Raw genomic sequence first — 19,832 nt, forward strand, 5'->3', positions numbered from 1 at the left:
GAAAAAATAGATGCATTTAAGAATTTTTCATAACTTCGTTTGCATATTGCGATTGTCAATATAAAAACATAGTAATTTATTATGATTTTTTCATAAATCGTATACAAATAAATAGTATAAGCATATACAAATTTTAAATGTATACAATTAGGAATCGAATTATATAAATCCTAGATTGATATAATCAGACGAATTATATAAATTTTAGATTTATACAATTTAAAAATCGATATAAAAAATTAAGAAAATTATAGCCGCGAATTATAATTTTCTTAAACTCTAGCTATATTACGTAATAACGGCTAAAAGTTTGATATTCTACGTAATTTTCCCTAAGAAGACCCCACATATTATAGGTACTTAAACTTTAAACATAAAACAACACAAACAAAAAAAAAGTTATGTTTTGATGCAAATTTTGGGATAAAATGGTCCCTAATGTACAGGAGTTGTTTTACTTTGATGTTTAATATATTTCAAGTAATTAAAATAGTCCTTAATATATATCAAAAGTGTTTTTTATATATATATATATATATATATATATATATATATATATCTTTGAAATTTGTTAAATATAATAATAAAACTTTTATAACTTACAGAAGGACAAATATATTTCTGAAGTATTGTAAATGATATGCAGATATTCTTCGTCATATTTTTGAGATATTTGTGTCCATGTCGTCCAAAAACTAGAAGGTTAGTCAACAACCAACTAAATCTATACTTCTTCACTACTCCTACAGGGAAGGTGGTATGCCCTTCACTCTAGCGAAAGACTAAATAGGGATAAGTGACACAATCTTATCCATCCATCTAATGTCGGGTCTGTGGATAAGATTATGACACATGTATATCCAGTAGTATAAAGAGTATATATGCTCTAGTTTTTGGACGACAGGACCACTAAAATCCCTAAAATATAACGTAGGATATCTGGATATCATTTACAATAATTTGGAGATATATTTTTCTTTTTTTCCCCCTTTTTTTTTTATTGCAAACCCCACCCCCACCCCCCTCTCAAACCCCCTACCTTTTGAATAATCAACGTTGCATATTTACCTGTATATATTGTGAAAGGCAGAGAAGCCCTAACCAATTCAATTCGATTCGATTCTCTTGTGTTTCACTATCTCGAGTTCGTCCTGTTAGCCGTGAGTGCTTCAAGGTAATTCTTTTCCTTAATACCCATTAGCTTCGATTAATGTTAAGGCTATTTTGTTAATCACAATTCTTTTTTGTGGGTTTTGCAGTTTGTTGAGAGGATGAAGAGGGCAATGCCATGGAGTGATGATGAAGAAGACGATTCATCCTCCGATGACGAATCTTCAGCAATTGATACTGATAATGAAGACAATTCGGGGTCTACCAACATCAAACCTAATGCTTCTTCCTCCAAACATAAAGGTAACTCTTTTCCTTCATTTTATCTCTCCAAAAATCCATTTTCTTGAAAATTTGTGTCCAGGAAACTTGTGAGACCCTCTACTAGATGAATATGTTTTTGCTATCAAAGAAAAAGTTTAATTTTGTTCACTGCTTACATGGTTAGAAATGTAAAGGAGAGCAAGTAATCTGCTATAAATGATTACCGAAATGGATAGTTGTGTTTACTGTTAGTTGTAGAATTTAAATTGGAAAAGAAGTATGATCATTTGTGTTCATTGATTTCAATAGAAATAGAATACTGAAACTACCACTTGCTTATTAGAATTCTTGGTTCCAGTTAGAACTGTTCCCTGTTCCTTCATTGGGAAGTCTAAGGAATTATGTGTTTTTTTTTAAAAAGTCTAGCATAGTCTATAATGGTGATGGAGATCAACATAGATGCATGGAATTAATCTCTGAGGCGTAGGCTTCCCGATGCTGAACCCTATCCCTTAGGTCCAGAGGTTCATAGGTTCGTAGGAGGAGCCTTATGTCGTAGGCCACAGTTTACCATTTTGATGCTAAAGCTACTACTGAATTAAATATGATAGTATGGTTAAACAAAGGGGGCTTCAAGACTTCCTTCTTCTTACTACTCGCTCCAACTATTCCACTCGTTGGATCGGGAACATCAAGAGTTCTTATGCATTTCCACGCCCCTTTGAGATCCCAAGAGATCGACAAATTCCTTTACTTAGGAACACATACAAGATTCATCACTACAAAAAGGATAATTCACCACAATCCATGAATTTAAATTTATAGTCTCAAATTCGATTGGGGGGATCTTAATCCAAGCCCATTTTTGTATTCTAGCATCAGTGTAGTTCTGGTTCTATAGCTTATTAAGTCGGTGTGTATGGGATACTACTGTACTTACTGGTTATTTGTGACAATGGGTGCTAAGTTAGTAGAGTATAAAGTATGATCATTTGGGGATCCTTTGCTTTTGATAGAATACTGTAGCTCTAATATGATACGACAGCCTGTTCATGTTCTTAAGTTCTCAAGTACAGTTAAAATTGCTCCCATATCCATATTTAGGAATTGTAAGCAATTATCTTGTCATAGTTCTAATTTATTCTAGCGTCTATCAGGAACAGTCTTTCTCCTATAAGGTAGTAGGGGTAAGGCCTAGGTACACACTCTATACTCCCCAAACCCCACTTTCTGGGACTACACTGGGTATGTTGTTGTAATTTATTCTAGTGGTAGAGAACCACAGATGCATGGAATAAATCACAAAGACTCGATGATATCCTTGAATTTGCATAGGCTCAAATACTAGGATTCAAACAATTAATTTCAAGTGTAGCCTCAGTATAGTTCTGGTTTTATAGCTTACTAGGCAGTTTAAGTCTGTGTGTATGAGATACTGCTGTACCTTAAAGTAATATCAATGTCTATATAAAGTTCAAGCAGAAGGCAGTTGATAAGCTTAGGAGAGTACCTTTGTTGTTGAACTGCTTCCCGCAGTTTTCAAAGTAGTTTGTCATCCTGTATACCAGCGAAAAATATCAATTACTTGATGCATGACTGTTAATTTTGTCTATGCTCAGCTGAATCTGCAAAGCGGAAGAGCAAAGGTGTGGACTTTGATGCTCTAAGCCGACACGGGTACAGAGGTGGATTATCTGTCTTGAAAGTTCCACCACCCAAGGAACCGGATCAGGAACAGAATTGGTCTTGGTCAAGTGGGAAGGAAACCCGGGAAAAAGAGAAGGAAGAAACTTATGAGGAGCGTCAGAAGACGAGGGCTGCACTAGCGGAAGCAGAGGAACTTGTTCATGCACGAACTCAAAAAGAGAGGAAGAACTTTTCTTTCTCACAGAAGGAGAAGAGGAAGAGAGATCTTGGTCAGGCTAGCAGAGGGAAGAGTTACGTTGAAGAGGAAAAGAGGCTGCTAAGAGATAATGGCGTTTACTCTGGATTTGATTCCTGATTCACAAGCTGTTCTATTTAGCAGTTTTATCATGTAAAAGTTAGTAATGACTACTGCGCAGACGCTATATCTATAAATATTAGCATCAAAACGAATGTATGATACCTCCATTGTCATTGCACGAGTATCAACCGATAAATCTAATCAAACTTGATGGTCGAATATCCATTTGATGTTCAAGATTGTTGTACTTTCCAGTAGCTTTGCCTTTGCTTGTTAAGTTCTCAAGTCCTAAGTTTTGAAAAATATGTTCATGCCAACTTCCTAGATTATACCCAAAAATGTGTCCATGCCAAAGTATTCTTCAAAAATAGCTACTCTCTTGGCTCAATTTGTGTCATACTACTCTTTTCATTTTGCAACTGTTTCCCCTTAAAATCTTTTCTGACTAGCATTTTTGGGACATCTTATACTAGTAGACAATTAACATCGTTCTAATTATTCTCATATGAAGTTAAATTCTTTAAATCTGATACGGTATCCTTCTGCTAAACTGGCTTCCGAACAATTATTTTAGTATTTTTCATCTCTACTGATACAAAACAATCAAGTTAAAAGGTTTTAACTTCATGCCAAGTCAATCACATTACATAAACGGTTGGATCCGCTTTTCACTGAAAGATTATATTGTGATTTTCTTGGCTATAAATTGACTCCCCTTAACAAGAGCAAAAATTCTAACGAGGTGTCTAAAGACGTCCAAATATTGCGCTAGATCACAGGTTCAAGTCATGAGACTGATATTTTCGACGTCCCTTGTATACAATCCAGGCACCGCCACTGCATACAATGAAGCATTTTGTTTCACACGTACAAAGGTAACAGTTGCCATGGTGGCCATAACTCATAGTTGGTAAGATTAAGGTTCAAATCTCAGAACTTCCAATTTGGAAAATTTGAAGTTCTAAACACAACAGTAAATACTTAAATAGCTATGATTCCGCGGTTGGTGTTAAAATAGAGTGAATTCTACATCCATTTAGCAACCACAAACTACAATGTGGCGTAATACTAAAAAGTTCTCAAAAACCAAAAATTTCATAGATTTTTCGAACATCTCCACGTACCAAAAATATGATACACCACCAACAAACAGCCTAGGTTGATCAGTGGATCTTCTCTTGCCCTGAACTCCAGTCAAGCAGACACCTCTCTGAAATGTAGGCCATCCAGGTTTACAAGAGACTGAAACAATCCTTTCGACCCAGGCACAAAATCTAGTCTCAATGTTCAAGTTAGATGCCCCTATTTTGTTCTCCAGATTAGATAGTGCGTTTTCCAGAGAGTGATTTGTATATTGCTCTAATGGTATTTGGAGTAGTTCTGCAGCAACCTCCTACCAGGGATGCTCCTGCCTCGCACCATTTATTAACATAAGGAACAAAATCTTCATCTGTCACCCCGGTATTACTCTGCAACATAGAGAAAAAAAATATTAGGAGGATAAATTTGAACTAATGAGTTCCTTAATCTTCATCTGTTATCCCAGTATTACTCTGCAACATAGAGAAAACCAATATCAGGAGGATAAACTTGAAGTAATTACAGCATGGATATTAGTAACAACATCTTAAAACACAGGACTACACAGCTGATGATTAATATTTCTAGATTAAATTAACTATACACAGGGCACAAAGTACTTTAAAATTCCTGGTTGTATTAAGCCCAAGGGCTAAGCTGTTTTATTTTTCTTTCCTCCTTTTTAAGGGAAAAAAACACAGAAACTGAAATGGCTCTTCTCCAGTTATTTCATGAGCAGAACATTAACTTATGATTTCGGTTTACTTCATATTTCAGTATTTAGATATCTTTTGCTGTCAAGAAATGACTTTCTTTTGTGCTTCAGGCAACATCTTTAGCTACAACATAAAGTAGAAATGGAAAATTTTTCACATAAATGCTTGATGTTGAGAATTACAAAGGTTGTCGACCATCATATTGATTAGTAAATGTGGAGCCTAAAGGAGAAGATGAAAGTTACCTTTTTCGAAGATATTAACCTCTAATAACTCTAATATTCACAATGACAAAAAAGAAACTATAGCAGGGGTTAGCACAATTGTCAAAGGTTGTGGAATTTGTGTCTTAGGTCACAAATTTGATCTCTGTGCTAAGCAAACTAAGTACAGTATTTATGTGGTGAAGGGTAGAGGGGCGGGCCCCATCATCCCCCATTGCTGAATGTTGCGGCTGGCTCCACATGAATTTCTAGTTCATTAAAAAGAAAAAAAACTCATCAAAGTTTCTATTCATTATTTCATGTTGTCTGCAAGAAGGTAATGACATAGTTTCTTTCCTACAAACCACTGACTAGGAACAAGCACACAAGTTCTGTTGAAAGTCAATGAGCCTTTTCAGTGACACTCAATAGGTACAGTCAAAAAGCTGAAAGTCAATGAGGAGAAATACTCACCACCCACTCCTTCCGAATGCCATCGTAACTCTCTCCACTGTTGGGATATATAAGGATTGGTTTTGTTGTCACCTGAGAAATGCAAGTCAAAAAGTAACAAGACTATATTAGAAAAATAGATTTATACAGAGCTATTGTTAAGTATAAGTAAATAAGAAAAATAACCTAGGATAACAAGCAAGCTAAGCTTCACTTGAGAATTTTCCATTTGCTTGTCTAGACCCATTAATGTTTCTCCGTTGTGTGTGTGTGGGGGGGGGGGGTCTNGGGGGGGGGGGGTCTCCCTTCTCATCTCTAGCTGGTTTCTTTAGTGCCCAGAGGCGACTGAGGCAGGGAGACCCTTTGTCTCCTTACCTTTTCCGACTTGCTATGGAAAGGCTGAACGATATATGATTAAATCAGCTAAAGAAAGAGGATGTGTCAGAGATATTGAGGTCAGTAGACAGTCTGGAACTTACTCATCTACAATATGTTGATGATACCTTGATACTCTGTCCTGCTGATGAAGGCCAACTAAAGATATTGAGGGTGATCCTAGTGTTATTTAAAGGGTTTTCTGGTCTATATATTAATTGGAGGAAAGCTACCTCTATCCAATTAATGAAGTACACAACATGGAAGCCTTAAATGCTATTCTGGGAGTGGAAATTGGAGCACTGCCTACATCATATCTTGGAATGCCTTTGGGGGCTCAATCTGAGTCATATGAAATCTGGAACAATGTGGTTGAGAAATATGAAATGAAGTTAGCAAGACGGAAATCACAATATCTCTCCAAGGGTTGCAAGTTGACCTTGATTAATTCTGTTCTTGATTCACTACCAACCTATATGATGTCAGTATTCCCAATTCCCAAGAGGATAATCAATAAGAAAAATAAAAATAGAAGAAAATTCCTCTGGCAAGGAAAAAATGAGAGAAGAGGCTACAACTTGGTTAAATGGGATGATGCGATAGTGGGAAAGAAGCTTCAAACAATAATAACTATACTAATCCAAGGCTTTTAAACCAACCAGTTTCAGAAGAAAGAGCATGGAGATGTGGGAATAGAGAATTTTATGAACAAAGCCCTTAGGGTGAAATGGTTGGGGAAGTTCAATAATGACGAACATAGCTACTGGAAATTAAGGCAAAATATGTAGAGGAAGAACACTGGATGACCAAAGAGGTGACTACACCATAGGGGGTCAGTGTATGGAGATCCATTAGATCTTTGCGGCTTGAGTTTAAGGCTAACACAAAGATCAAAGTGGGGAATGGAGAGAAGACAGAATTTTTGAAAGGATGTTAGACATGAGACAGGTAGACCGTAGACTAGAGGTCTTGTATCCTGATATATATTCTCTAGTATCCCACTAACAGAAGACCATAGTAGATCACTGGACTCACTTCAATTTAGAAGATAATTAAATGACTAGGAGATTCAGAGGGTAGCAGAATTTTTCAACACCTCGGGATGAAATGGTTATGGAAGTATTCCACAGAACAAAACCAGTTGAGGAGAGTTTCAGATCTAAATATCAGCAGGTGGACAACTGGGTGACCAAGGAGGTCACTACTCCTTATGGGGTAAGGCAATGGAAATCTATCAGAGTATTGTGAAGTGAAATGCAACAACACCCAAAGATAAAAGTGTCTAATGGAAATAAGACTAGCTTCTCGAATGATAAATGGCATGAAGTTGGCATTTTGAAAGTGGTCTTCCATATATCTACAACCTAACTAATCATCATGTCAAAATAGTGACAGATATGTGGTCAGCCCAAGGATGGAATGTCAGCTATAGAAGACAGATGAATGACTGGGAAATCAACAGAGTTGCTGATTTTTTCAACACTTTGAACCAGCTCTCAGGTCTCCAAACAGGAGAGGATACTCTATGGTGGCAAGGTAATAAAGGGGTATACAACTAACAGAATCTCAACTGGCCATGGAAACTGATATGGAAAGTCAAAATTCCATATAAAGTCTCCTGTTTGCATTGCTATTAGCAAGAGGAGTTGTGCTTACACTTGATAATCTACTGAAGAGGGGAATTCCCATGCGCTCTAGACGTTTATTGTGTAAGGAGACTGCTGAGACAGTCAACCACTTATTTATACATTGCAAGTTCACAAGCAGGTTATAGAGTATTATTTTGGGTCATGCCAGGCTAGGTTTCTAAAGTTATGAGAAGCTGGGATGTAGGAGTAATAGCTAAAAATAGGTGTAGGTGGAAACTCATCCCTGCATGCATCTGATGGGCAGTGTGGAAGGAGAGAAACTTCAGATGCTATGAAGGTGTAGAAAATGAAGTGCAGAAGATCAAGCTTAACTTTATGTTACTGCTCTGTTTTTGGTGTAACCAGTTATACTATAATGAGTCTACGTCTATTTTTGATGTACTTGATTCAATAGAGATATAAGCATTCTAGAGTCCCTTTTGTAAACATGGTTCACTACTACCTATGTACTGTTCTGGATATAATACAATGTTACTGTTTTTAAAAAAAGATTCTTTCAACACCATTCGGGCAATTTAATGGACTGGAAGGGGGTCAAGACATTTTCTGGTGGAAAGGCAATCAGAAAGGCAGTTTTAGGTGGGTTGTGCATACAACTGGCTGAGCCACCCCAATCAGCCTCAAAGTCACTAGCCATGAAGAGGAATCTGGAAGTCAACATCTCACTCAAAGTGGCTTGTTTTGTCTAGTTGTCAGCCAAGAAGTTGTACGGACTCGAGACAACTTGAAGAGGAGGGGGGTACCTTTATGTTCTAGATGTTTCTTTTGTGGGAAAACTGCTAAGACAGTTAACCATCTCTTTATAAATTGCAAGATCACTGGCCAAATATGGAGGTTATTCCTTAATCTTAAGGGTATGTAATGACAATGCCTGTCAAGATCGCGTTAGCAATCCAAAGTTGGCAGGAAGCAGGAAAGCAGTCCAAGAACAGAGACAAATGAAGAATTATCCCCACTAGTATATGGAGGGCAATATGGAAGAAAAGGAACTTTAGAGCTTTTGATAGTATAGAGAACAGTATGCAAAAAATCAAACTAAATTGTCTTATCTTACTATGTTTTCGGTGTAACTAGTTATACTCAAATGATACTATCTCCAAAATTGATGTACTAGACTTAGACTCAATTTAGGGGAAAAAAAGTAGGATTTGAACTACATGTTGTAAATATTGACCAGTACATTTTTAGTACGTCTTTTGCGGAATATATAAAGTTACCAATTTCAAAAAAAAATCACTTCCACTCGTTCTAATTTTCCTCCATTTCCTTTTTTGTCCCTTCTTCCAGATTAAAGTTTGAATGATTTGTTTTTTTCTTATCAAGAAAATTTCCTTAACATTTGTTCAATGTAGCTAGTTTTCACCTTTAATTTGCTAGCATTGCAAGAACTAACATGGGGCATCTGCAATTACCCCAAGCATCAAGAGGAGTTCTCTAACCACATGAATTCATAGATAAAAAATGAGAATCATCAACAAGGACACTCCTGAAAATGAAGGCATTATAGCCCAAGACAAGTAGTTTTATAGGCCCAAAATTTGAATGTGTTATCACCACAGTGCAATATGACAGAAACCTGTGTTTCCAAGTATAAGTAAACCAGTTCTCCTTCCCAGTCCCTTCTTCCTTTCTGCTTATAGCTCTTGGTGGTCTGTGAACTAAGGGGCCATTTGGTAGAGTGCAATACAAAAAATAACGCATGCATTAGTATTGTGTATTACTAGTACCTTGTTTGGTACACTTTATCAACTAATGCAAGCATTAGTTTTTTTTTAACTACCACTGCAAGCATTAGTCATACATACTATTTGTTACTAAGGTATGTATAACTAATATATGGAAACCCATGGTATAAGTAACGCAAAGGGTTCTAATGCATGCACTATCATGGTTAAGGACACAATTACCCCTCAAAACCTTTTCGACATCCTTCCCACCATATTTGTGATATTTTATTAGAAACTATGCATGCATGTTATTCTTGATAGACCACACCAAACATTGCATAAGAAATAATCTCCCCATACCAAATGCAAGTGTTATTATTGCCAACATCACTAACACACCACATTCAACATTGTCCTTATATGCCCTACCAAACGATCCCTAAATGTAAGTCAAACAATGAACATGCAAACAGATAGGATACAATAAGGAATGAACTAAAGACATGATTTTTTTTTTTAATTCTGACAAATACAAGGTTTCCTAAGATTGGTTTTAACTTGTCTTGATCATTTTACTTGTCTGGAAGATTCATCTTTTAACAAAGATAAACAGAATGAAGATCAGGAAAATGTTATGAAAAAGTACCTGCTTGATGGATAAAATAAGATCCAGAATAAATCTAGGAGGAGTACAGTTGATTCCAACAGCCAAAACTTTTTCACATGATTCGCCAATTGCAGCACATTCTGACAAGGAATCACCACTGACCACATTTACACCGTCTTTGGAGTTGAAGGATAACCAGGCAGGAGTCTTTATGTCTTCTTCCTTAAGAAGCTCGACAAAAGCCTGGACAGGTGTTAATAGCTGTCAATCTCAAGATCTTAACAAAAGAAAACAAACTACTAATCCAGAATAGACTGCTTCACAGCATTATACTGTGGTATTAACTTTTCTATTGACACAAACAGCTGCGTTTAAGATAATTATTGTCCATAGCATTTTATAAAGAATGACAACACAAGCATACCGCTAATTTCTGCCAGTAGTAAAGGCAATAAGTAGTATTAAAAGATCTCCGCAAAACTTATAATCAATAACGACCTTACCTGAGCTTCCAGTTTATTTGGCACGGTCTCAAAAGCTATTAGATCAGCACCAGAGTTTGCAAGAAGATGAACCCTTCTACGATGAAAATCCTTTAGAAACTTGAGATCAACCGCATCCCCATATTCCCCACTGCAAATTGATAACCAAGTCAGTTTCACATGCATGGAAGTCTAATAGCGGTTTGTGCTTAAGAGGCAAAGAAAATGTTAATGAGACCAGGTGAGAATTGTCAGAAGAATGTCAAAGGTGTTGGTGAGACAACTTTTATGCTCTAACCTTGAGTTGACTACAAACTAAAGAGTAGTTCTGCAAATATTTGGGAAATATTCCCAGAATACACTTTATTGCAAAATATCAAAAGTTACAGGGATGACAGGGAGGCTTAACAAGACACAAGGTAAACAAAAATGCCTCAAAGGAATAAGCAGATAAGCATCCTTATAGCCCATAAAAAATCCAATATTCCTTTTTTTAATCAAGTGATTATACTTTCATTAATTGGAACTGCAGCATACAAGTAGCACACCAAAAAACCTTTTCTTTACCATGGAAATCACATCAGACCAGAGAAAGGAAGAGGAATAAAGTCCTAATTTTCTTAAAATTACCTGTATTCTGAACCATCAGCTAAATAGGCCCCATAACTCCCAACAGATGCTGCAACTAAGATAGGGCGTTGTTTGAGAACCTTCCCATCAGTGCTTTGATCAGAGGAAGATTCACGGCATCTTTTATAGTAGACATCACGTGCTTCACATGCAATCTCAACACTTCTTTTGAGTAAGGATTCACTTTCTTCTATAGAATATCCTTTGGCCTTAAACCCCTGGATGGTTGCCTGTCCAAAAGATGAGAAACCATGAAACTAGTCACAAGGACATAGGAAGAACTTGAGATGCATTCATGTGCAATAGATCATGCATACAAGATACAGAGAGGAAGAATAATTGCAACTCACAAAAGTGGTACCTGATAAGATGAACTGAGTATTATATCTGCACCAGCTTCAAGGTAATCCAAGTGTACCTGCTCAATTTAGTACACCAATGAGCCATGTAATAGTACGAAGAGAAAAACTTCATGCGCCTCAAATATTTAAGAGTGGTGATATGACACTAGTTTCTCAAGATTTTCCAGCAAAGATTTTGATATATGAATAAAGCATAGTCTAAACCGTACAACAAAAGCCACAACGGATACCGAGAAGGGAAAGAATCAAAGAGAAGATTGTCAGTTGCCAAATGTTGAGATCTACTGATTCATTTGAGTTGATTATGTCAAGCGCCAAGAACATCTGACTATTCAAGAAGAGGATCATCACATTCAAAATTATATCGGAGATTGTAGGCGTGGTAAAACTTAATAGTTCACAATTTTGAACCACAGTGTTTCTGTTGAAATTTTGCTCCTGTACCACATTAATATTTTCATCAAACAAATTCAAGGGCATACCAACAATGCCCATCGTATTATCGATATTGGTAATATTATGTAGGATGCTTGCGATGTTGTATTCCATTATTCCAGAAACTGTTCTTATTTTCACATTCCTATAATACATATAAATAACAGTTCAAGCAATTAATAATACTTCCTTCATTATTTTTTTGTATAATTTTTGTGAAGAATGCACATATTCAAAATTATAAAAGTAATTTCTCTGATCCAGTGCCTCCATACCTATTTCACCATAAGGAATACAAAATGGCAAGAAGTGAAATCCATAAATGAAAATAGGAACTTCTCTAGCAACATGAATTTGTTGAAAGGTTTCAACCTCTATAAAGAAGAGATAAGTCGCTCTTCTACAGTAATTTTGTAACAAATGGAGCAAAGAGATGCAAAAGAGTATAAAAATGAGAAAACAGGAAGAGGAGGAAGTTTTATGCTTTTACATTAGGTCTACTGAATGATTGAAGGGGATTGCCAAACTTAAAAAGATGGATAAAAGGTCTACGGAAGCTGAATAAATGGAAAAATTAAGGGTAAGTTTGTTTTAAGTATCCTTTCTTTTCTTTTTTTTATAAGGAAGTATAATGTAGAATTAATGATTTAGCAGAGTATTTACAGCCTTATTTTATATTTTATCATCATCTTTTTAGTTATTATCCCTTCATTCTTTTTGGATTTGCCTTAGTGATACAGCAGATAAAGGAGAATTACTAGTATTTCCACCACCTCCTCCTTGGTTTCCCCGAGACATTATTTGAGGCGTATTGTTGTTAACAGAACTACATAGCTAGTTGTTTAGCAAAATATAGTTTAACTCAAATGTCTCATTTAAGATATTAATTCTCTACTTAATTTTTTGAAAATTGGGTTTTCCTGGATCTTTCTTCTTTCCAAAAGACAGAGAGAGATAGAGAGAAGCTGAATCTCTGCTATTTGAAGAAGTATGAAATAGATCAATCTCTCCCATCGAGTCAAGTGAAGATGCAGAATCAAAAAAGAAAGAGTCTCAAAAGGATTAGTTTTTCATTAAGTAAGCTACTTCTCCTGCATTTGTTTAACAATATGTTCTATCAACTTGTATGAGATGGTTCCCAGAAAAGACAAAATCTCTGAAACATTATGCAAAACAAAGATGCTGCCAACAACCCCCTCACGCTTCTACAGTAAAGGGAAACCTAATAAAAAATCCATATGGTGGTCCAACTTATCCACATAACCGTGCTGTAAAGCTAACATCCTAAAGAACTAATCTTGAAAAAATAATGCTATCGCTAAATCCATTTTATTGAATAAGCTAATCAGTAACACGAAACAAGACAAGTGAAAATCAATTAGAATATAAAAAGGTTACTGAGCTCATATTTTTTTAACAAAATAAAATCTATTGAGCTTAGTATAATATAATAGAGTATTAAACAAATGGTTGAAGAAGCATACAGCGCGGACAAGATGAGGGTCAGTGAGGAGACATTTAGCGCTCCAAAGAGGGTCATTAAGGTCGGCTCCATGACGTTCCAGCTCCGTCGCAAATCCGCCGTCAATCACGGCAACGCCACCGCATTTGTGGAGGAAATCTTTGACGAGGGAAGAGGAGGAGGAGTTGGCATTAACGTCGGAAGTACCCATGGATTCTCGTAAAAACAGTGCCGGAGACGAAGAGAAGTCAATGCAAATTCGGCGTGGTAGTTCACCGGCGAGAAATCTCAATTGGTTGGGGATGTAGTAGTTGGTATAATGGGAAATAGACTTGAAGAGATGGAGTAATAAAATGGGAAGATCCGAAATGTCTCAATACTTAGAATTAGGACTTAGGAATAATTTTTTTTCATTTAAAAAAGACATTTATATGTGTGCTTCACGCTATTGTTTGCACCGTTATTTCGATTCGATTTTTTATTTTTGAAATTTGCTATATTAATAAGATATTTTTTATTATTGTTAACAGTTTTACTATACAATAAGTAAATGTTCATAAAATAAGTATATGATTTCTCTAACAATTTGGGTTGATACAGTAAGGCAAGCATATCTTTTTCTAATTGCTTTGATATAGCGAAACAAGAAATATAACGAAAAGTTGCTTCGGTAAGTATGAAATTTATGAAGTGAAATAGAAATATTGTGATGCATGAAGTGTGTAGTATATAGATTGTGGTGTAGGGTACTGGTATAGTGTCTAGGTATGTTAAATTATTACTAAGATTTTTAATATTTATGAAGGGCATGTTGATAAATTACTATCATCTTAGGGTTATTTATTGACTCAACACCAATACTAAAATCTGATATAATTCGATAATTATTTTATAAAATCATTATAAACATGTTAATTTCATAATATTTTTTTTTAATTTAATTTATTGATCTATTTAATTTTTGAGCCCCTAATTGACATTTATGTTATCGTATAGAACAGAAATAAGTCTAAATAAAGGAAAAATAGATGACTAGAATTTATATTTGGTCAATTTTAATTAACATTTTCAATGAAGGTTGGTGTTTGATGTTAAATGAGGTTCAGTTTAGTTTTCGCACGTAAGTACACTTATACAAAATATAATAGCTCAGTTTTTATTGAAACTAAAAGGTATATCATTTTCGAAGAAGTCAATTATTAATCCAAGGAAAACGAAAGCATTTCAATGAACCTCATGTTTTGTTCCAATGACTTAAATTTAGAAGAAATTATTTGATGGACTTTTTTTTTTTTTTTGAGAAATATGATCTTCTTTTTATTTTTATTTTGTAGACGTAATTTGAAACGGGATGATATTTCAGTAAAAATAAAATTTAAAAATAATATTTTAAAATATTATATAGTGTGTATCAGTGTATGTTATTATATCATTTTGAAATTTGTAACCTTTATTATATCATATTTAATTATATTTAATTGAATGTTAAAAAAATCATTAGTGATATAATGAAGTTCCTTAGTATTTAAAATTTAAATATAAAGTGTAAAACAAATTGATTTATTTGGTAACATATCATATTCTTAGAAGGGAAAAGGGTCTGATATACCCCTCAACTTTGTCATTTAGAGCTGATATACCCCTCGTTATAAAAGTGGCTCATATATGCCCTTACCGTTATACAAACGGCTCACATATACCCCTGCCGTTACAAAATGGCTCACATATACCCTTCATTTAACGGAAGTTAAAAAATTAGTTTTAAATTTATATTTATTACTTGTAATTTTAAAAAAAAAAATTATTTAGGGGTATATATGATTCTTCTATCAAAGTTCAAGGTATATTTAATTTTTTTCATACATAAATTATTTTTTGACTTCTTTTATTATAATTATTTGAGTTTCTTATTCTTATTTTGTTTTTTTCTTTCATTCCTTAGTTTAAAGAAAAAAAAATTAAACTTTTTTTGTGTATTGTAATTTAATTTCGTATTCGAAGAAAAAATTTGGTCATCTACAATAAGTTTTACAAGAATATTAGTGAAACATAAATAAATTTGATTATCAAAATAATAATTATAAATTAGTCGCTGAAACAAAAAAAGTCAAAAAAAAATATGTTTGACGAGGATTAAATTTACTCATATGAAATTATATTTTTTAGAAAAAAATAATAAAAATTTAGATTAAAATTATTTCTTTCTCATTTCCGTTAGAGGAAAAGGGTATATGTGAGTCATTTGTTTACAAGTAGGGGTATATATGAGCCACTTTCATAACAAGGGGTATATCAATTCTAAATGACAAAGTTGAGGGGTATATCAGACCCTTTTTCCCTTCTTAGAAAGAAAAAGAAAACTATAGGAAAACAACTTTTTTTTCTTTAAAAACAACTTATTTTGCGTAGCAAACTAACTTTATTCCATTTTTCTGAAAGTTAGTATATTTAAAGTAACAAGAAAACACAACCAACAAAGGGTGAAACCGACAAAATTCTCATCTTATTTTTTCTTATCCTATGGTATCTTTGGTTCTAACTACTACTCTATATAGTAATTGTGATATACGAGGTTAATATTAAAATAACTAATTATACCATATGGATATTTTATTTTATTTAATTGCTTCAATACTAAACTGACACTTTCATTAAAGTTAATGTTATTTCTCTTTGTAAGTTACTCGTATTTACTTTAAAGCTTAACTAATTTTAATTTATCATAAAAAATCCTACATCATATTCAATGAATTCAAAATTCATATTTGACAGGCTCAAATTTAAAATATAATTAAAAATAAAATAAATATTTATTATTTTATCGTATTTTTATAAGTTAGGTAAGACGAATTTGATATTTATAAGTCAAAAGACAAATTGAAAGGGTAGGTAAGAAGTGGTAACGGGTTGGCTTATCTCACGCGTAAAGTGCACTTTTCCTACCATGTAGGTACACGAGGGGGAAATAAATACTTTGTGAACAAAGAACAGAGAGGTGGTTGAATTCTTGCAAAATTTAAATTTTATTTTATTTTTATTAAGATGTCTAAAATTAGATTTATATTTGAGTAATTAAAATATTATATTTAGATTTAGTACTAAATGATTAAAATTGTCTATTTTTGAATATTTAAATATGCATAATTTATATCTTTTTAAATATAATAGGTATAATGTACAAGTACCCTCTCAATTCATGCTCGAAATTTCAGAGACACACTTATACTATACTAAGGTCCTATTACACCCCTGAACTTATTTTATTAATAATTTTCTACCCTTTTTCGACCTACGAGGCACTATTTTGTGGGTCCAACACTGGTTGACTTTTTTTTTTCAAAATAGTGCCACGTAGGCAGAAAAGGGGTAGAAAATTACTTATAAAATAAGTTCAGGGGTAGTAGGATCTTAGTATAGTATAAGTGTATCTCTGAAATTTCGAGAATAGTTTGAGGGGGTACTTGTGCATTTTCCCAAATATAATAAGTATACAATTTAAACAAAACCAATCGAACATTAGATAAAATGTAAATTTAATAAAATAAAATTATTATATGATAATTAAAAAAATGGCAATATTTGTTGTTGATGATAAATATGGTTGATGATAGATGCTAGTTTCTAGTAATGGTGGTGGTAAAATTGTGATGGGGAAGAAAGTTGTATTGTAGTGATTTACGCGATGTAATAGTTGATAGTTATGGTAATGATTGTTGATGTTAGTAGTTGGCAATGCTTATGATGCTAATCGAGGAAAATGTAGTAGTTGGTGATGGTATGAAAGGTGCGGTGATTCGGAATAGGCATTGGCCGCAATGATGTTAGAAGTGATCGATGTGGCGACAACGATGATTATTAATGTCGTGGATATTATTATAATGATGAAAATGATAAATGTGGTTGCAAATGACAAAAATAAAATAGAAAATTTCACAATAATTCAAGAGTATAGTTAGAAAGAAGTTTTTTGTTTGTAGAATTTTAATCCAAACACAAGATAAGGTGGAAATAATGAACCAAACAATTGATAAAAAATAAATCATGTATTATTAATCTTGCATTAAATTACTGCATTACTATCACTGTGTTACTAATCTCTCCCTTATTAATCTTTGTACCAAATAAACTCTTAATGAAGTTATCCGCGGTATGCATGATTGTTATACCTCCTCTCGAACAATAGTTTCCACGATAGACTTGTCATACTATAGGAGTAAGGGTGTGCAAAAATTGAATCGATCAATAAATTAAATTGAAAAAAATGTTATTGATTTTTTGGGTTTTTAATGGTTTCATAAAAAAAATTATTGGGTTGTTGGTTTGGTATCGATTTTTTACTATTAGGTTATTGGATAAATCAATAACCTAATAAGACGGTAATCATTTATTATATTATCCTTCCTAATTATTAAATATTAATAATTTAATATATAATTAGACACTATAACTATATCAAATTATTAGTACTTTATCAACTTCACACTAGGTCGCTTTACTAGTTTCTACTGTTTACTCAAAACCTAAAGATTAAAGTAAGGGGTTCACAATTGTAGCTATTTAATTTTAGTTTTAGTTTTAGTGTTAGTCTTGCTGGACTATATTATTTTAGTTTTTGTTTGTAATTGTAGGTTGTAGCATTTGCAAGTTTGTAAAGGTCCGTAATTTGATTAACATAAAAAATTTCATGCTATGTTTTGGTGATAACATATAATTATAGCCTTCATACTATATTTTCGCTTATTGATGCAATTTCTCATTATCTTTCTTGTTTTACTATATCAAAGCATTTAGAGCAGTGAGAAAACATATAATATTTTATGGACATTTTCTTATTGGGTAAACCAAAAATCGAACCGATAATGATCAAAAATTGATAAATCAAAAATTGATAAAGAATATTTTATTGGTTTGTTATTGGATTAGCATATTAAAAACCAAAACCGATAAACTGAACCAATAATACATAAAATTGAACCGAACCAACCGATACACACTCCTGGTTATTGGTACACAAGTAAAATTGTCATAACTTGTGCAGTGTTATATAATTATTTGCGAGAATATATAAGTACTGATGAAATATTTGTGGTCTATGAGCGTGAAAATGTAATTGTGATTGATATTGACCAACAAATGGCTCAAAGTAACAATGTTGGTTCCTCTTCTTGGTCACATGATCGAGAAATACAAGTTAAACGTGATGAAATTGTCCGTACTAGGTGGGAAGATTATATTAAAGACAAGTACACTACAATTTATGTTCAATTTTTTAAAATTAAATTAAAGTTAGATGAAACAATTACTTGAGTGGAGAACAAATAGCTTTCTAATAATTTATTATGCGATTTTATAGATTTTTGTTCATTTGATAAGATTGAATAAACAATTGGGGCTATTTTAATAGTTTTACAATTTATGAGAGTTTTATGTTTATGAGAAAATATACAACACAAAAATTTCATATCACATGTCTAGACAAAACTTCAATTTCATCTGATGATACCATCTCACGATATCATATTGTGATATGATATCGCATGGACAAACGGGCCCCAAGAACTAGGGGTATGCATTGGTCAGTTCGGTTCGATTTTATGTATTATCAGTTTGGTTTATTGATTTTCAATTTTTGAATATGCTAACCCAACAAACCAATAAGATATTCTTTATCGGTTTATCGGTTCAATTTACCCAATAAGAAATGTCCGTAAAATATTATACGTCTTCTCACTTCTCTAAATGTTTTGATATAGTAAAACAAAAAAGATAATGAGAAATTACAGTAAGAGAAAATATAGTACGAAGGCTATAATTACATGTTACCACCAAAACATAGTATAAAATTTTTTATGTTAATCAAATTACGGACCTTTACAAACTTGCAAATGCTACAACCTACAATTACAGACTAAAACTAAAATAAAATAGTCCAACAAGACTAAAACTAAAACTAAAATCAAATAGCTACAATTGTGAACCCCTTACTTTAATATTTAGGTTTTGAGTAAACACTAAAACTAGTATCTTTTTTACCTTAAACCAAGATCAAAATCGAGTATTATATCGAATTTTGAAGTGTACATCTGTCACGACCCAAAACCGAGCCGCGACTGGCACCCACACTTACCCTCCTATGTGAGCGAACCAACCAATCTAAACCCTAACATTTCAATATAATATCAACAGAAAGTAATGCGGAAGACTTAAACTCATTAATTAAAAACCAATTCAATAACTTCTAAAATTCAACATCTATTATTCCCCAAAATCTGGAAGTCATCACCACAAGAACATCTATGATCAAATTACTAAACTAAGAGTATTCTAAGAAGCTAAAATAAACAAAAGCTAGTCCATGCCGGAACTTCAAGGCATCAAGACATGAGGAAGAA

At 33.4% G+C, this 19,832-nt stretch overlaps 2 protein-coding genes across 4 annotated transcripts; one reads left to right on the plus strand and one right to left on the minus strand.

The window, feature by feature from the left end:
• The first annotated feature begins 1,038 nt into the window (after positions 1-1,038).
• Positions 1,039-3,556, plus strand: LOC107029412 (UPF0690 protein C1orf52 homolog). Its single transcript, XM_015230816.2, has 3 exons — positions 1,039-1,174; positions 1,260-1,413; positions 2,994-3,556. The coding sequence occupies exons 2-3, from the start codon at positions 1,272-1,274 to the stop codon at positions 3,374-3,376; spliced, it is 525 nt and encodes a 174-aa protein (XP_015086302.1). The 5' UTR covers positions 1,039-1,174; positions 1,260-1,271; the 3' UTR covers positions 3,377-3,556.
• A 639-nt stretch (positions 3,557-4,195) lies between these two features.
• LOC107031665 (homocysteine S-methyltransferase 2) lies at positions 4,196-13,870 on the minus strand. Of its 3 annotated transcripts, none has more exons than XM_015233106.2 (7): positions 13,463-13,870; positions 11,543-11,599; positions 11,182-11,411; positions 10,573-10,702; positions 10,109-10,312; positions 5,796-5,864; positions 4,196-4,788 (listed from the first exon to the last, which is right to left on the minus strand). In XM_015233106.2, exons 1-7 carry the CDS (start codon positions 13,649-13,651, stop codon positions 4,639-4,641), a joined length of 1,029 nt encoding a protein of 342 aa, XP_015088592.1. In that variant the 5' UTR covers positions 13,652-13,870; the 3' UTR covers positions 4,196-4,638. The 3 variants fall into 3 exon arrangements, with proteins under 3 accessions (XP_015088592.1, XP_015088591.1, XP_027767609.1); XM_015233105.2 differs by having other exon boundaries at positions 5,793-5,864; XM_027911808.1 differs by having other exon boundaries at positions 4,750-4,872; positions 5,793-5,864.
• Positions 13,871-19,832: the final 5,962 nt, after the last annotated feature.

This window comes from Solanum pennellii, chromosome 9 (genome assembly GCF_001406875.1).
Source record: "Solanum pennellii chromosome 9, SPENNV200".
Lineage (NCBI taxonomy): Eukaryota > Viridiplantae > Streptophyta > Magnoliopsida > Solanales > Solanaceae > Solanum > Solanum pennellii.

Coding starts and splice junctions, on each gene's coding strand:
- LOC107029412 (XM_015230816.2), top strand. CDS start 1,272: ATGAAGAGGGCAATGCCATGGAGTGATGATGAAGAAGACGATTCATCC. Junction 1,414..2,993: donor TTCTTCCTCCAAACATAAAG/GTAACTCTTTTC, acceptor GTCTATGCTCAG/CTGAATCTGCAAAGCGGAAG.
- LOC107031665 (XM_015233105.2), bottom strand. CDS start 13,651: ATGGGTACTTCCGACGTTAATGCCAACTCCTCCTCCTCTTCCCTCGTC. Junction 10,313..10,572: donor CAAATAAACTGGAAGCTCAG/GTAAGGTCGTTA, acceptor ACACCTGTCCAG/GCTTTTGTCGAGCTTCTTAA. Junction 5,865..10,108: donor TTATTTTATCCATCAAGCAG/GTACTTTTTCAT, acceptor TGCATTTCTCAG/GTGACAACAAAACCAATCCT.